The 15,097-nt window shown below is 43.3% G+C and overlaps 1 protein-coding gene across 1 annotated transcript; it reads right to left on the bottom strand.

Moving 5' to 3' along the window:
- Nucleotides 1–3,075: 3,075 nt before the first annotated feature.
- On the bottom strand, nt 3,076–15,097 carry ARR3 (arrestin 3). Its single transcript, XM_027534621.1, has 16 exons — nt 15,066–15,097; nt 14,773–14,803; nt 14,562–14,622; nt 14,361–14,405; nt 9,571–9,770; nt 9,395–9,454; nt 9,168–9,235; nt 8,388–8,523; nt 8,119–8,203; nt 7,796–7,868; nt 7,262–7,399; nt 4,712–4,795; nt 4,431–4,454; nt 4,204–4,256; nt 3,893–3,902; nt 3,076–3,340 (listed from the first exon to the last, which is right to left on the bottom strand). Exons 1-16 carry the CDS (start codon nt 15,080–15,082, stop codon nt 3,247–3,249), a joined length of 1,179 nt encoding a protein of 392 aa, XP_027390422.1. The 5' UTR covers nt 15,083–15,097; the 3' UTR covers nt 3,076–3,246.

Raw genomic sequence — 15,097 nt, 5'->3', positions numbered from 1 at the left:
TAGTCCCATTTCCCCTTCAATATGTCAGGCAGAAAAATTGGCCTGGCCATCACCTCAGCAAAGGAAGTTTGCCTTCTCTGCTTGTACTCTCCCTACCTCAGCAAGACTGGGAGAAAGGATCCTCTCCTCTTCCTTCAGTAGAGAGGATTTAACCTCAGGAAAGAAGGGCAGAAGCCATGCCTTGGAATAGCTCTGTGTGTATGTGTGTATGTGTTTTTGTGCAAAAGAAAAAGGTCAGGTTCAGGGACATGATTCCAGGCCTTTGCACTGCATAGTATGGAGATGAACCTTACCCCCACCCCACAATAGGACAAGCCAAGGTTATCCAAAAGAGTAAGCTATGGTGAATAACTAGGGACAAATGCAATGGAGAGATCATAAAGAGACATGAGTTATATTTTTTGCATTGCAACTGGTTTTGGCACTGGGCTCAAAAATTCTGTCTCCTCTGTAGAGACTTGTCTAGATAAATGAGAAATGAAGTAAGTGATCAGATAGTGGTAAGACCCCCTTCTGACCCAGAGTTACTGGATAGGGATAGTCCTTTCTGAGGCATAATGATGCTTCCCTAGGACCAAGAAGCCTCAAAGCTCTAATCCCTGACACAGGTAAATCTCCCAAGTAAATAGAGCAAAGTATTAAAAAGCAGAGACATTACTTTGCCAACAAAGGTCCATCTAGTCAAAGCTATGGTTTTTCCAGTAGTTGGACTATAAAGAAAGCTGAGCGCTGAAGAATTGATACTTTTGAACTATGGTGTTGGAGAAGACTTTTGAGAGTCACTTGGACTGCAAGGAGATCCAACCAGTCAATCCTAAAGGAAATCAGTCCTGAATATTCATTGGAAGGACTGATGCTGAAGCTGAAACTCCAATACTTTGGCCACCTGATGTGAAGAACTGACTCATTGGAAAAGACCCTGATGCTGGGAAAGATTGAAGGCAGGAGAAGGGATCGACACAGGATAAGATGGTTGGATGGCGTCACTGACTCAATGGACATGATTTTGAGCAAGCTCTGGGAGCTGGTGATGGACAGGGAAGCCTGATGCACTGCAGTCCATGGGGTTGCAAAGAGTCGGACACGACTGAGGGACTGAACTGAACTGAACTGAGACCCTCCCCATTGGGACTGAGCTAGATATGCCAGAAGCAGTTGTAGTCATATCTTTCCTTTTGTTCAGATCAATCTTGTTACCTACCAACATGATGATGATATAATTACCTCTCTCTGCCCATACATCTTCTACCCACTTATCTGTTGCCTCGAAAAAATTGATGTCTACAGGATAATGTGTTGCAGAGAGTGGAAACATTTAGTTGAGATTCAAAGAGAATAACGTACCTGCCTTTCTCTCTGCTAGTCCCTTTTTTTTTCGTTATGCACTCATGCTTGTATTTTTTTTTATCCTGTTTGCTAGTTTTACCAACCTCTCTATTGCTTCCTGCAATCCCCTTTTCAGGTAAAATGCGGCATAACACCTACTTGTGATGTTGAAGACAACCACAGCAATAATTGAATCATGAATGTTGCTAGAAATTAGGCTGCAAAAGTGCTTCTAGCCAGCTGTGTTTCATAACTGCTGCTAACTAGCTTTCTAAAGGCTAGAATTTAATGAAGGGAAAATCAAAAGAGTCAAGGAAATTGGGTTCCTGAAAAGTAGCGACTATGGCCACAAACCAAGTAAGTGCCTACCATCTTAAGAGAGGTTCTATCTCGGTAGATTGTTTTCATTAAGGAAGAGCCTACAGAGCAACAGATTTAAGGATTTGAGACTGCTACTTTGTTAAATACAGGTAGAGATTAGATGAGAAGAGACAGAATAAGAAACAGCACAAGGTTTGGTGATTTGGGGAGGTTTCACTTTTTTTCTTATTTATTTAGTTATTTTTGTAGAGGTTTCACTTTTTAGTTCTCCTTTATCCACAGGTAATGTGGGCTTACATTACAGTAAGCACAGCACAGTAGGTGCTACCCTACTGTGATGAATAGGCCTAAGTGGTTGAGGTACCGGGTTAGTGACGTGGGAGTGAACACTCACTATTCGGTCCTCCAGGGACATGATCTTAGACAGGAAGTCAATGCCAAAGGTTGCCTGCAAAGGAGGGGCAGATACTTACTCTGTACCCCTCCTCTACCCCCAGTACCAGGCAGTCTTAGACCCAGAAGTTGAGTGAGTGAGTGAATGAGTGAAGTCGCTCAGTCGTGTCTGACTCTTTGCGACCCCATGGACTATAGCCTACCAGGCTCCTCCATCCATGGGATTTTCCAAGCAAGAGTACTGGAGTGGATTGCCATTTCCTTCTCCGGGAGATCTTCCTGACCCAGGGATTGAAGCCTGGTCTCCCGCATTGTAGGCAGACGCTTTGCCGTCTGAGCCACCAGGGAAGTAGAGAATGGCCCTTGAAAAGTGTCCTGGTTCAACTTTTCAACGCTTACAATAGATAACTTTGAGGAAAAGAATCCCCAGGTAAGTCGGCCAAAGAAGGGGGCAAAAACGTACCGTGTGATGCCTTGTACTGGGCTCACCCAGCAAGTGCTGGGTTCCAAGCTATTGTACATAAAGTGGGTGAGGATAAGTAGGCCAAGTGACACCCTGGGTGAAAAGGATATTGATTCCCCTGAGAGCCCCCTACTCCATTCCATACCATCACATCTTCCTATCCCCTAGGCCCCCACCACTCTGCCAGCCAAGGATTGCAGGGCTTGGGTTTGCACAGAGACTGGCGCTTGGGTGTGATGGATCCCAGGCTGAAGCCTCAGCAGTGGGGCCTTGTGGTGTGCTTTGTGCTTGGCAGGTGGGTGGCACTTGCTGCCTGCGGTCACATGGCACTCCATCCAACCATCAATCTCACCTTCAGGCCTGGGCTTGGGGCCATGCCCTCTCAGGCCCTGCCCACAGTCCTGAGGTGGGGCAGCTGGGCCGTGTTTGATCCTGGGAGTGGGATAGTTGGGGATGGGATGAGGACAGGGATGGCCAAAAAGCTGAAGCACTCACAGAGGGTAGGTGGCCTTGCCAGAGGGAAGTCAGGGGTTGTTTGGAGGAAAAGCACATGCTGCAGGAAATCTAATCACTAGTGTGGAGTTGGGGTAAGAGGCTTGAGGCGGGGAGTTGGTTTATTCTAGATAGTTCCATTACCCTCCTCCAAGAGGAGGAAGTACCAAAGAGATCAGAAGGCACATCGGACAAGCTGATTTATTGAGTGTTGCAGGGGGCTCCCACACGTAGGTACTGGAGCCAGGCGCTCAGCTGCCCTCATTCCCCTCAGCTGCCAAAGCCTCCTGGCTCTCTCCACTGGGTTCCTGCTGAGCAAACTCCTCGATGACTATGTCCTCAGAGCTTGCAGAAGCATCAGAAGGGAACGGAAGGTTAGGAACAACTCTGAGCATCATCCACTCCCATTTCCTGACCCAGAACAGTGATCCCTTCCTTGCCACTCAGCTCAGACCCTCACCCCCTCTCAGCTGCCCCCACCCCACATAGACCACACTGGGCTTGTTTCCTTCATTCCTTCCCCAATCTCCCAACTCAAAAGTGCCCCCCTCAGAGGGGAAATAAGAATGGGGGGTGGGAAGGAGAGAAGGCATGGGAAAATGAAAAACGAGAAGTAAGGGCTAGGAGGCAGGGTAAAAAGAAAAGACTGGAAGGGATGAGGGTGAAGAATGACAACTGGGAGAAAAGCAGGAGGTGGACGGCGGGGGATGCAAAAAGGGAAAGGGGCTTATGAAAAGCACTACTAAACTACGACACAAAGTTAAACCATATGTTTCCACTGCACACCTATTGAAAACACTCCAGGGAAGCTTTTTAACATTTCCATTGTCATAAAATGGAGAGTGGCAGTGGGGAAAGGGGTGGGGGGCGGGGTTTCCAGGCCTCACATTTTCTTACCTAGCAGCCTCTGTAATGAGCATAGAGAGGGAAGGAAATGTGGATTAAAGCCAATAAGTTCCCTGAAGAAATGTCTTGTTACTCTTCCCTCTCCCTTTTTGACCATCTCCCTCTCATACATACATAATACATACACACATGCACGTGTGCACACACGCATACACACAATTGCCCTGCAAAGCTATTCACCCAACCTACCTACTGCTACAGAATCTCTACGCAAACTGCCAGTCCTAGATTCATGAAATCAGAATTGCTTGGTCCCCAACCCTCGGGACCACTGTTCCTGTGAGTCCCACCTGGTCACTCACCGTTTGATGGCTTTGGATGCATCAGGATCAAGGGGAGCTCCACACCAACATCACTGCAAGGATCCCAAGATTGGGTTACAGATCTCCCTCCAAGGCTACTCCCTGAACCTCTCTCCCTCAGTTTTTTGGTCCTAGGGTGCCCTTAGATTCTCCCTTATCACTCTTTTGATCTTCTGATTGCATCCTCCCTTTCTTGCCCTGGTTCCCCCCACCCCACAGTCTCTTACCTGGCTGTCAGGTCGCCTAGGATGCTGAGGGTAGAATGACACCCTAAAATTAGCAGCTGGAAATGGAAAGTAGCAACCTAATTTGACAGGGGAATTAGGGATTGTAAGGCCAACTCAACCACAGAATCGGTTTCTGGAAGGGAAGGTAGCCTGCTCATGGAGCTCACAGGTTTGGGAAACGGGTCCAGAGAAGGGGCGAGTTGAATGGGTCAGTCCAACTGGGAAGAAAACAAAAGTGGCTCCCCAGCCCCTGCCCAGACAGACCCTGCATTCTCACTCACCCTCCACAGGACACCATCAGGTTGACTCTGACTTTGTAGGACACCAGGATCCCCAGCAGCTCCTTGTCCACTCCTGGTCGAAGACTGGGAGGTGGTAGTATTCATCGTTGTGTGTTTGAGGGGAAATGGCTGCGAGGGAGCTAACTCATTCCGTCCCCCAGTCCCTTCCTGTGCATCTTTTGTCATCTGACAGGTCTCCCAGGCTCTGATCTCCGACTCACTGGGATCGCATTTCTGTTCCTCAAATCCAGTTTTACCATGTCACCCTCTGCTCAGGAGGCTACCTCTCTGAATATAATTAATACACTGCTTGACTTTCACAACCCTTAACAATTTGGTCCCACCTAGCCTCTCTAACCTTCCTGCCCTAACTCCCTAACACCTGGGGTACGACCTAACCGGACCCGTCCTCTCTCCTTGCTCAGAACAAGCCGTGCAGATTCTTACCTTCTAACGTTTTCCCAGGCTATATTCCCAACCTGGAACTCTCTTTTCTTCCTCTATTGCTATCCAAATCCAACACATTCTTCAAGATCTAGCTCCTTCTGTCTCCTCCAGCTATGCTGGCTTCTTTGAACTCCTATTGGATTTTTAATCTGAACTACACATACTAACATTTAACTGATAGATGGCATTCACATTCCTCTTTAATTTTTTAAATATAAATATTTATTTTAATTGGAAGCTAATTACTTTACAATATTGTATTGGTTTTGCACATCAACATGAATCCGCCATGGGTGTACATGTGTTCCCCATCCTGAACCCCCCTCCCACCTCCCTCCCCATCCCATCCCTCAGGGTCATCCCAGTGCACCAGCCCCGAGCACCCTATATCATGCATCGAACCTGGACTGGCGATTCGTTTCACATATGATAATATACATGTTTCAGTGCCATTCTGCCAGATTATCCCACCATCGCCCTCTCCCACAGAGTCCAAAAGACTGTTCTTTACATCTGTGTCTCTTTTGCTGTCTCGTATACAGGGTTATCGTTACCATCTTTCTAAATTCTATATATATGCATTAGTATACTATATTGGTGTTTTTCTTTCTGGCTTACTTCACTCTGTATGATAGGCTCCAGTTTCATCCACCTCATTAGAACTGATTCAAATGTATTCTTTTTAATGGCTGAGTAGTACTCCATTGTGTATATGTACCGTAGCTTTCTTAGCCATTCATCTGCTGATGGACATCTAGGTTGCTTCCATGTCCTGGCTATTATAAACAGTGCTGCGATGAACATTGGGGTACACGTGTCTGTTTCAATTCTGGTTTCCTTGGTGTGTATGCCCAGCAGTGGGATTGCTGGGTTGCATTCCTCTTTGTTCCCCATTTCAGCCATAAACTGAAGGCAGAGACTATCTTCAACTTCTTTGTACCCTCCCACATTGCTTAGCATAGAAATGATTATGTAACAAGCATTCAGTGAAAACTGACTGATTGAAAAATAAGGCACAGGAGTTCCCTAGTGGTACAGTGGATAAGAATCTGCCTGCCAGTGCAGGGGACACAGGTTCGGTCCCTGGTCCAGGAAGATTCTACATGCTGCAGGGCAACTAAGCCCTTGTGCCACAACCACTGAAGCCCACACTCTAGAGCCCATGCTCCGCAAACAGATGCCACCACAATGAAGAGTAGCCCCTGCTCACCTCAACTACAGAAAGCCCACACACAGCAACAAAGACCCTGTTCAGCCAAAAGTAATTAATTTTAAGAAAAGGAAAATACAGAAAGCCATATGATCTTGGAGATTTTCCAAGATTTTTCATTGCCCTGGGATGCTGATCCTCTATCTCCAAAGTAATGCTATTGGGGTGATTTCTCAGTCTCTTTCAGGCAATAACAATGTATTGCTACATGATTGATAAAGCACAGAGAAAGGCAGTGGGAATGAATGCTTGTCAGATGGTGGCAGATGGTTTTCGGTAGGAGACACATCTTACACTAGGGCCTCCAAATGTTAGGCATCAGACCAAATGAATGATGATATAATTCTATCAGTTCCTATCATATTCTTTTTTGTCCTCTTTTCTCTCCATTTCTCATCTGTCTTCCACTGAACTTCTATCTTCACTAGAGAGTAGCTGCTACAGAGATCACAGTGTTAGAGCCAGATGACATGTGATAGCATCTTTTCCACCTCTGCCACTGTGCAAGCTTGGACAAGTTCCTTCGTCTCTCTGAGCCTCAGGGCCATTAAGTGTAAAATAGAATAAGAACACATACCCAGCCTAATGGGATTCTTATGAGGATAACAGTACCATACATAAGACCTTTCTGAGCTTTAAAATATTATACAACATAAGGAATTTTTCCTATCCACTTTTTCCTTTCTTGTTGCCTATGACCTAAGCCTGTCCTTGGTCCCATGGGTATTATTTAGCTTACTGTTGGCCCTCTTGCCAAGAGGTGTCTCTGAATGTTTAAAATTTTTTTGAAACAGGTAGGCTTCATTGAAGGTGAAACCTCAGAACTGTGTATATAGCACACAGAATGGGTTGTGGGGTAGAAAATGAAGGCCAGGAGTTACATGTGAGCTTACATTGTGCTAGAGGCCAGATTGGTGTCACCCTGCTTGAGTTTGCCATCCAGTGCCAGGCCCTGTTTGTGGCAGTTGTCTGCCAAGAGCGGGGTTACTGCAAAGCTCTTGGAGAAGGTGGAGTTAGCAGCTATAGTCTCCCTTTGAAAGAAAAGAAGAGAAGAACTTAAGCTAGGCTTGCCAACTAAGTGATTCTTATTCCCAAGAGTATTTTGCACAATTCCATGAACCTACTGGAATATCCAAGAGAGCAGACATGTCTGACTGTGGAGAGTGGGAATGATTCACTCTGGTGGGAAATCATCTTATGCCCCCACCCTCTCTCAGAATTCGATGATCCTCTTGTGTGTATCCTCCCTCTAGCTCTCTTGAGAATCCCTCCCTTTTTCCACGTCAGCCCTCACCTTGACCTTCCTCAGTCCTGGCCTCTTCCCCACTTCCTTCTTTCCCCAATCCTCTCCTCTGCCTCCAGACCCCGACCCTCTTTCCACCACCCTACCCTTCAGCTCTCTGACCCCAGCCCCGGCGCCAGCTCACGTGAACTCCTGAACGAACACAGTCTTGGTGTACTTGTCTAGTGAATACAGGACGACATCTGTGATCTGGTCAACTGCAGAGCCAGGAAAAGCACATGACTATAGTTAGTCATCCTCAAGACCCCAACTCACTGCCCTTGTACACGGGCACACTTCATGTGATGTACTAAGATGTGCATATATGGATGAACAGAGATGTATGTTTTGATAAGCTTGCAATGGAGGGAAAGCCTAGATGAATGCAGACTGGGTAAGTGGGGGCAGAGTTCTGGAAAGACGTATGGATTTGGGACCAGAGGCAGGGAGACAGGAAAAGAAGCTCACCTGAAATCTTGATTTTTTTGATGACCTTGTTGGTAGAGTTGTTGATGGAAACATTGACAGAGATGGGTTGGCCATGATAATTTACCTAAAGCAGGAGGAGAGGCCCGTTATAAGGTTGGAGGGAGAACACTCAGATAAAGACCTAGAATTTGTTTCCTCAGCACTCTTGCTGACCTGGCCTCCACCCTTGTCTTCCCAAGTAGGAGATCAATAAAGAAAGGGTTTCAGAGCGGTTGCACGCTAGGGGACAAGAAATGGGGGTCACAAACCTCCTTGTCCATCCAGGCCTGGAGTTGTAGGGGCTGAGCTGACAGGAGGAAGCGGCGCACAGTCTGGGCCCAGGGGCCAGGGCCTGGTTCCAGGGGGGCAAACTGTATTTTCCGAATCACCAGCCGCACAGAGTCTCTAAGTAGAGGCCAAGGGGACAGCCAGAACATCTCCTTAGGACCCACAGCCCTTTCTTGTGCCAAACCTATAGCCCAGTCCTCACTTGGGTGGTGGAGGTGGCAGGTTTCCCTCAGAGAATGCCTCTGGACCCTCAAGGTAGGTATCTAGACCATAGGTCAGCAAACTATGGCTCACTGGCTAAGTCTGGTCTGCTGCTTATGTCTGTATGGCCCACAAGCTAAAAATGGTCATTATATTTTCAAGTGATTGAAAAAAAATCGAAGAATAATATATCATGACATGTGGAAATTATATAAAATTGAAATTTCAATGTTCATAAAGTATTGGAACACAGCCATGCTTGTTCATTTGCATACTGCCCATGGCTGTTTCCATGCTGCAGTGGCACAGTTCAGTAGGTGCAACAGGAAGTACATTGTTCACAAAGCCTAATATTTCTTGTCTGGCTTTTGACAGAAGAGTTTGCTGACCCCATGCTCTAGAGCAAAGAAGAGAAATTAGAGGGGAATCAGAAATGGGCATCTGAATTGGTGGTGATGCTGCTACAGAGGTTAGAAGTAAGGATGTTTCTGTCCTGAGAGCAAGATCTGTTTCCTGGTGCAGGCTAGAGGCAGGGATTTGGAAGTTGACCACAGAAACACCTCTTGGAGACTTTCTCCTCCAGGTTTTCAGCACAGAAACTCTTCACTTCAAAGTCAACACCGCAGGCCTGCAAAGGGGCAGAGGCAAAGAGAACTCATTTCTGACACTGCCCACTCCCTTCCTCATGGGTTTATAAGGAAATATCTGATCCCATCCGTTAGCTGTCCCTTTCTCCAGTCTTGTCCATTTATCCCTCTGTCCATCTTTTTGAGAACCCAGACCTCACCTTTCCTGTATCATCAGGACCTGGCTGCAGTGTCACCGAACAGGGCAGGTTGACAACCATCTAAAGGATCAGAAGGAGGTCAGCAAACAGAAGAAATAGGGACCCCTTTCCTCTCCTTGTTTAGCTTCCTCTCTTAATCTTCCCTAGAAGCCTTACCTAGGGCTTGGGGTCAGTACCTGCAGGGTAAAGGGGTAGGCATTGTCCCCCAGCTTGTGCAGCAGTCGCTCCTGCAGGACTGTGAGGGGGCCCCGGGGGCTGCTGGACTCAGCTGGGACCACTTGCTGGACCTGTACGTACAGATCTTTGCGGAATGTCAGACCAATCACATCCAAGTCATCATGGCCGTAGCGAAAGGCACAGGTCAACATGACAAACACTGCAGGCAAAGGAACAAGAGAGTGACCTGTCAGGTCTGAGGGGAAAGGAGATCTTAACAGTGGCAGAGGAAGCTCAGAGGAAGACATGGAGAAACAATGTAATATTATCAAACCAGTATGGCCATAAAGAAAAGGATTACCACATTTGACTACAGTAAAATTTAAAACTTCTTTACATTAAGTATCTTTATAAATAATGAAACAAGCAAAAGCCTGAGGAAATATTTGCAACACCTGTAACAAAAGTTTAGTGTTCATAGTATCTAAAAAAACTCCCACAAATCAGTAATAAAAATACAAACATTCCAATATAAAAGTGTTCAAAATGTATGAATAGGCTCTACACAGAAGCGTGGAATGGAATGGCCAATGAAGTATGAAAACATGTCCACTCTTATTAGTAATCAGATAAATGCAAATTAAAGCCACAATGAGATAACATTTCTGCCTCCTCAGACTGTCAAAAATTTTTAAGTCTGACAGCACTAAATGTTGAACAATGCTCCAGATGTGAAACAATTGATTACATACTGTGGTGGGAGTATATGTTTGTACAGCCACTTTGGAAAACTGTGGGCACTGTCCAATAAAGTGGAATCTGCTCATATCTTATGAAATAAGAAGAATTTAGTAGAACTCTTGCTCTTGTTTGTAAGGAGAAATATATGAAATGTCCATGGCATCAGTGTTTGTCATAGCATAAAACTGGAAATGATTTAAATACCTATCAGTGGGAGAGTGGGTAAACAGTTATGGTATATTCATATTGTGGAATATTAAACTGAGATTAAAATAATGAACCTGAACTCCATGTATTAACATGGTTAAGTCTCAAAAGTTGAGTAAAAGAAGAATGATATACACAATCATACCATGTATATAAAGTTGAAAAGCATGTAGAACAATACCAAAGTTGCTCACTGATATATAAATATAAAGTTAGAAGTATAGAAACATCATGGGAACAATAAATGTCAAATTTAGAATAGTTATTACCTGAGGTGGAGGGAGGAAGGAGTATGGGATTAGGGAAGGATACGCAGGAGACTTCAGTTGGTTTCTGTAATTCTTTTTAAAACTAGGTGATGGGTACAGGGTATTCATTGTGTAATTCTCTAGGGTCAGAACCTAGGTTTGCATACGACTTGTAGAAATCTGTCGTGTTGTCTGAGCCTCAGTTATTTCACCTGTCAATAATAGGACTGCAGAAGAGCTCTACAGTTATTATCTCTGTTTTACAGGTAGAGAAAATGAGCTCAGAGCAGCTAAATGACAGCCCAGGATTTTAACTCAGACATGACTCTAAAGCCCAGACTCGTGTGCACAACTTAACTCACAGGGTGGTTGTAAGGAGGTGATGTACGAGAAATCCCTGTGGAAATTTAAATTATAGCTGTGGATGATGATGATGATCATGGGAATATTAGAGAAATGGAACAATAATAATTATACATCACAGCTAGTACCTAAGATTATTGGGACAAATAGAAAGCTACATCATGCACTAGTGGAGTGTGGGACGGGGTACAGAGAGATATCTGTCCAAGGACAGTGACAGAGACTGAAGGAAGGAAAGATTTACAACAGGGGTTGGGGAAAAAATGGAATAGGGGTCAAGAATCTTATTTTTAATCAGGAGCCCTGACCCAAAGAAAAGAAAACTACCAAGAGCCGTAGAAACCAACTTATTTTTGTATTTTTAAGAAGTCAAAATATACAACAGCCAGATTATCTGCTTTTAAAATTACAAACAAGCAAAGAAAATGAATCTATATTCAAAAGATACAACAAAGACTGAAAGTAACGGTAATGGGAGTGCTTATAGTGACTGGGACAATGGGCAGCCTCATACCCTGCACGAAAGTGAAGTCGCTCAGTCGTGTCCGACTCTTTGCGACCCCATGCAACCCACCAGGCTCCTCTGTCCATGGGATTTTCGAGGCAAGAATACTGGAGTGGGTTGCCATTTCCTTCTCCAGGATACCCTGCACGAGGGAGAGTTAATTGGTACAACCATTTTGAAGGGCAATTTGGTGATAGAAAGCTTTAAAAATGTGTGACTACCCTTTGGCCATTCATTCCTTTTCCAGGCATTTAGTCTAAAGAAATAATTGAACAAGTATGAAAAGAAATACATACAAGTATGTACTTTATGGGGTTGTTTGTCATAGCAAAAAATGTCCAGTGGTTAAAGTTGGCTAAATACATTATGGTGCACTCATACAATATAGTACTAGGCAACCAAAAAATGTATAGATTTTTACATATTGCAGAGGCAAAAAGAAGGTTAGAAAGTATTATGTATAATATAGCATTTAAAATAAAAATATAGATATTTTTACACAGCAAATATGAATAAATGTGAACTGAAATATTTGTGATTATCTCTGGGTGAGAGCATTACAGTCTTTCTCCTTCATCTGTACTTTCTAATGTTTCTACATGAGGACAAACTTAACAATTTTCAAAAGATACAACAAATTAAATTCATCTTGGTTTCCCAGTTATGCCAAAAAAAGTGGGAAAAGGGAGAGCAAGAATAGGAAAAGGAAAGAGGGAGCAAAGGAAAGAAAAAAACAGAAGATGAAAAGAGGTTGCTGGAAGGAAGCAAGGGAAGGGATGAAGTGAAAGAGAGGAGAAAACAGAAAAAGAGGAGGGGCCAGGCAAAAGGGTATCTAATAGCCCCTGAGCTCAGGGTGTGTTAATCAGATGAATTGTTCTTGTCACATCCCGCTGTGGTATGTGGTGGGAAGGGCATCACCCCACCCCCAAGATCTTATTGATTCTCTGACAGTTTACAATCATCCTTTTTTGTGTTAAGAAATAGCTTGTTTTAGTTTTTTTAATTCAACATCTAATTTAAAGTTATTTATATAAATAATACATATTAGTTGTGTGACAATTAGAAAACACAAACAAAAAGAGAAATCAAAGTTCTGCCATCATACATATTTCAGAGATAACTGCTCTTAATTTGTTTCATTTGCTTCCCAACTTTGTTTTGGTAATTAAATATAAGGCCACCTTAGATATTTATGACTTATCTTTCATTGCCTTTTTGAAATGAAACATTTTATTTTGAGATCAGTGTAGATTTACATGCCGTTGTAAGAAATAATACGGAAAGATCCCACATCAATTTTTGTTAAACCACACTTCATTCACACTACCACATATATTGCCCTACAACTGGCCTTTTTCATTTAGTGGAGTAGCGTTAGCATATTTTACATCAACAAATGCACCTCAAAAGAAAAAAATACATATTTGGAAATATTATGCAAGTAAGATTATCTTGATAAAAGTAACAAAGTATATAAAAAAGCTAAGGAATAAATTTAAATGCATACAGCTTAAATGAATAATAATATAAAACTACTAAGGGACATGAAGATTAAAATTAAAGGAATAAACACATTTTATTTCCTGGGTCGACATACATTTTTTAAACTGAAGATTTTTTTCTGTAGGTTATTCTGGAAATTTTGTAGGGCTGTGAAAAAATGATTTAGGGTTTAGAACTACAGAGTAATTGAGACTCTTAAATAAGTTGATTAATTTACTGGCTATACCCCAAAATTCCTCTGATATTTAAAAGTGGATGGACTGCTTATCCGCACTGTTTAATCTGAGCAATTAAGTTTGGTTTATTCCACAATACCTAAAGGTTACATTTGAACTAGTATTCATCAATTTGTTCTGAACCTTTTTCAAATGGAACCCAATTTTCAATCTGTTGGATCACAGAGCAAGAATTAAAGAAAAAAATGGCAAAGCAATTATTTCAGTGTAATCTAGAACTATAATACTATAACCAGAGTAATGTCTTTTGCTGTTACTTACTGTAGTTATTGTTTTATTTCTTTGTTTGGGATTTTTTTTTTTTAATGGAAAAAATGGGTTTCCCTACACAAAGGAGATATGGAAAAACATATGCAAATAAAGGGAAAAAGAAATGCAAAGGAATGCAAAGTGGCAGCCTGAAGGTCACATCCAGCCCTTGGAAAAATAAAATTTTTTGATTTATCCAAATCAAAGAGAGATTTTAAAAAAATCTCTTAATTAGCTGCCAACATTTGAAAATCAGGACATTTGCTTAATGCAAATTTTAATAATTTAATCCATATTTTAATAATATGGATTTCTGGTGTACTGGATCTTTCAGTAGGCAGTCTAAGTGTGTGTTCAGGTTAGCAGTGAAGCAAAGGCCCCACCAACAATAAGGGAGAAAATCAGAGATTTTAGAAAAAAGCGTTTAATTTCAGCACACATGTAAATTCTGTGTGATCTTGGAAAAGAAAATGTAATTAATGCTTTAGAAATATATCTACTTTAAATATTATTTGGGAAGAGGCACTAGAATCTTTTCAGACTTTGAGCCTCTCAAAGTCTTATTCTGACCTTTATTTCCAGTTCTTCTTTAACAACCAGAGAATTTAGCCACACTGGACTGAAATTCCCAGTTGTTAGCTTCTATCAGATAAGACATTCACAGTCCCATCCACTTTTTAATTTTCTTATAACTCTCTGGTCCACTCGTCCAGTGGGGTCCCTGGCATATACACAGACCAACAAGGATTTTTACTTACTCTTTCGGCCTTTTAAGTACTCAGGGTCAACCAGGACTACACCATCTATGGAGAGGGGGAGAGACAGCACCCTGGTCAGGAAAAGTCCTCAGACTATGAAACAGAAGTTCCTCTTCTGCATGGTCCTTTCTTGGCTTTCTTTCACTCCCTTGCTCCCACTCCCCTTCTCCCCAGGCTCTTTGCCTTTTCGGACTCACTGACCAATGGGTTCCACCATGTCCACATGGTCCACGAAGTCCCGTTTCCCCAGGTAGATGGATAGCTGTTGTGGAACAACCTCCCATGTTACTGTCATAATCTTCTTTTAATGGATTCCCCTGAAGGCCCCAACCCAAACCCCTGAGACCTTGAAGGACATACACATCTATCCCTTTTCCCCTTTCATTTGCCCAGCTGGGTCAGGTTCTCTCACCTTGCCATTGGAGCAGGTCTTCTTAAACACCCTAAGAGGAGAAAATCAGAGGACATGGAAGGGGATTGGAAGAGAAGGGAGGGGGAGAAGAAGGGAAAGGAAAGAAGGGGAATTGGGGAGAAAAGGAAATATTTCTAGTATTAGAGGAAGAGGCCCAAGGAGAATGAAGTGACACCCAGGTGGAGGCAACACAAGTAGAAGAAAGGTTGCAAACCCCTCCACCCCAAAGGCAAGTCATTGGGTTTGGGTAAGCCACAAGTCACAGAAGCAGAGAATTAGGAGTTCTTACATACCTAGACATGTTGGCCATGGTGTGGATGTTGAG

The sequence above is a fragment of the Bos indicus x Bos taurus genome, chromosome X (genome assembly GCF_003369695.1).
Source record: "Bos indicus x Bos taurus breed Angus x Brahman F1 hybrid chromosome X, Bos_hybrid_MaternalHap_v2.0, whole genome shotgun sequence".
NCBI classification, from domain to species: domain Eukaryota; kingdom Metazoa; phylum Chordata; class Mammalia; order Artiodactyla; family Bovidae; genus Bos; species Bos indicus x Bos taurus.
This window is presented reverse-complemented; position numbering and strand designations above follow the sequence as displayed.

What these genes read in the sequence shown, in the direction of transcription:
- ARR3 (XM_027534621.1), bottom strand. An exon ending in CCTACCCCTTTACCCTGCAG is followed by an intron (nt 9,455 to 9,570) that starts GTACTGACCCCA and finishes CTGATCCTTTAG; the next exon opens with ATGGTTGTCAACCTGCCCTG. An exon ending in GTCCTGATGATACAGGAAAG is followed by an intron (nt 9,236 to 9,394) that starts GTGAGGTCTGGG and finishes GCCCCTTTGCAG; the next exon opens with GCCTGCGGTGTTGACTTTGA.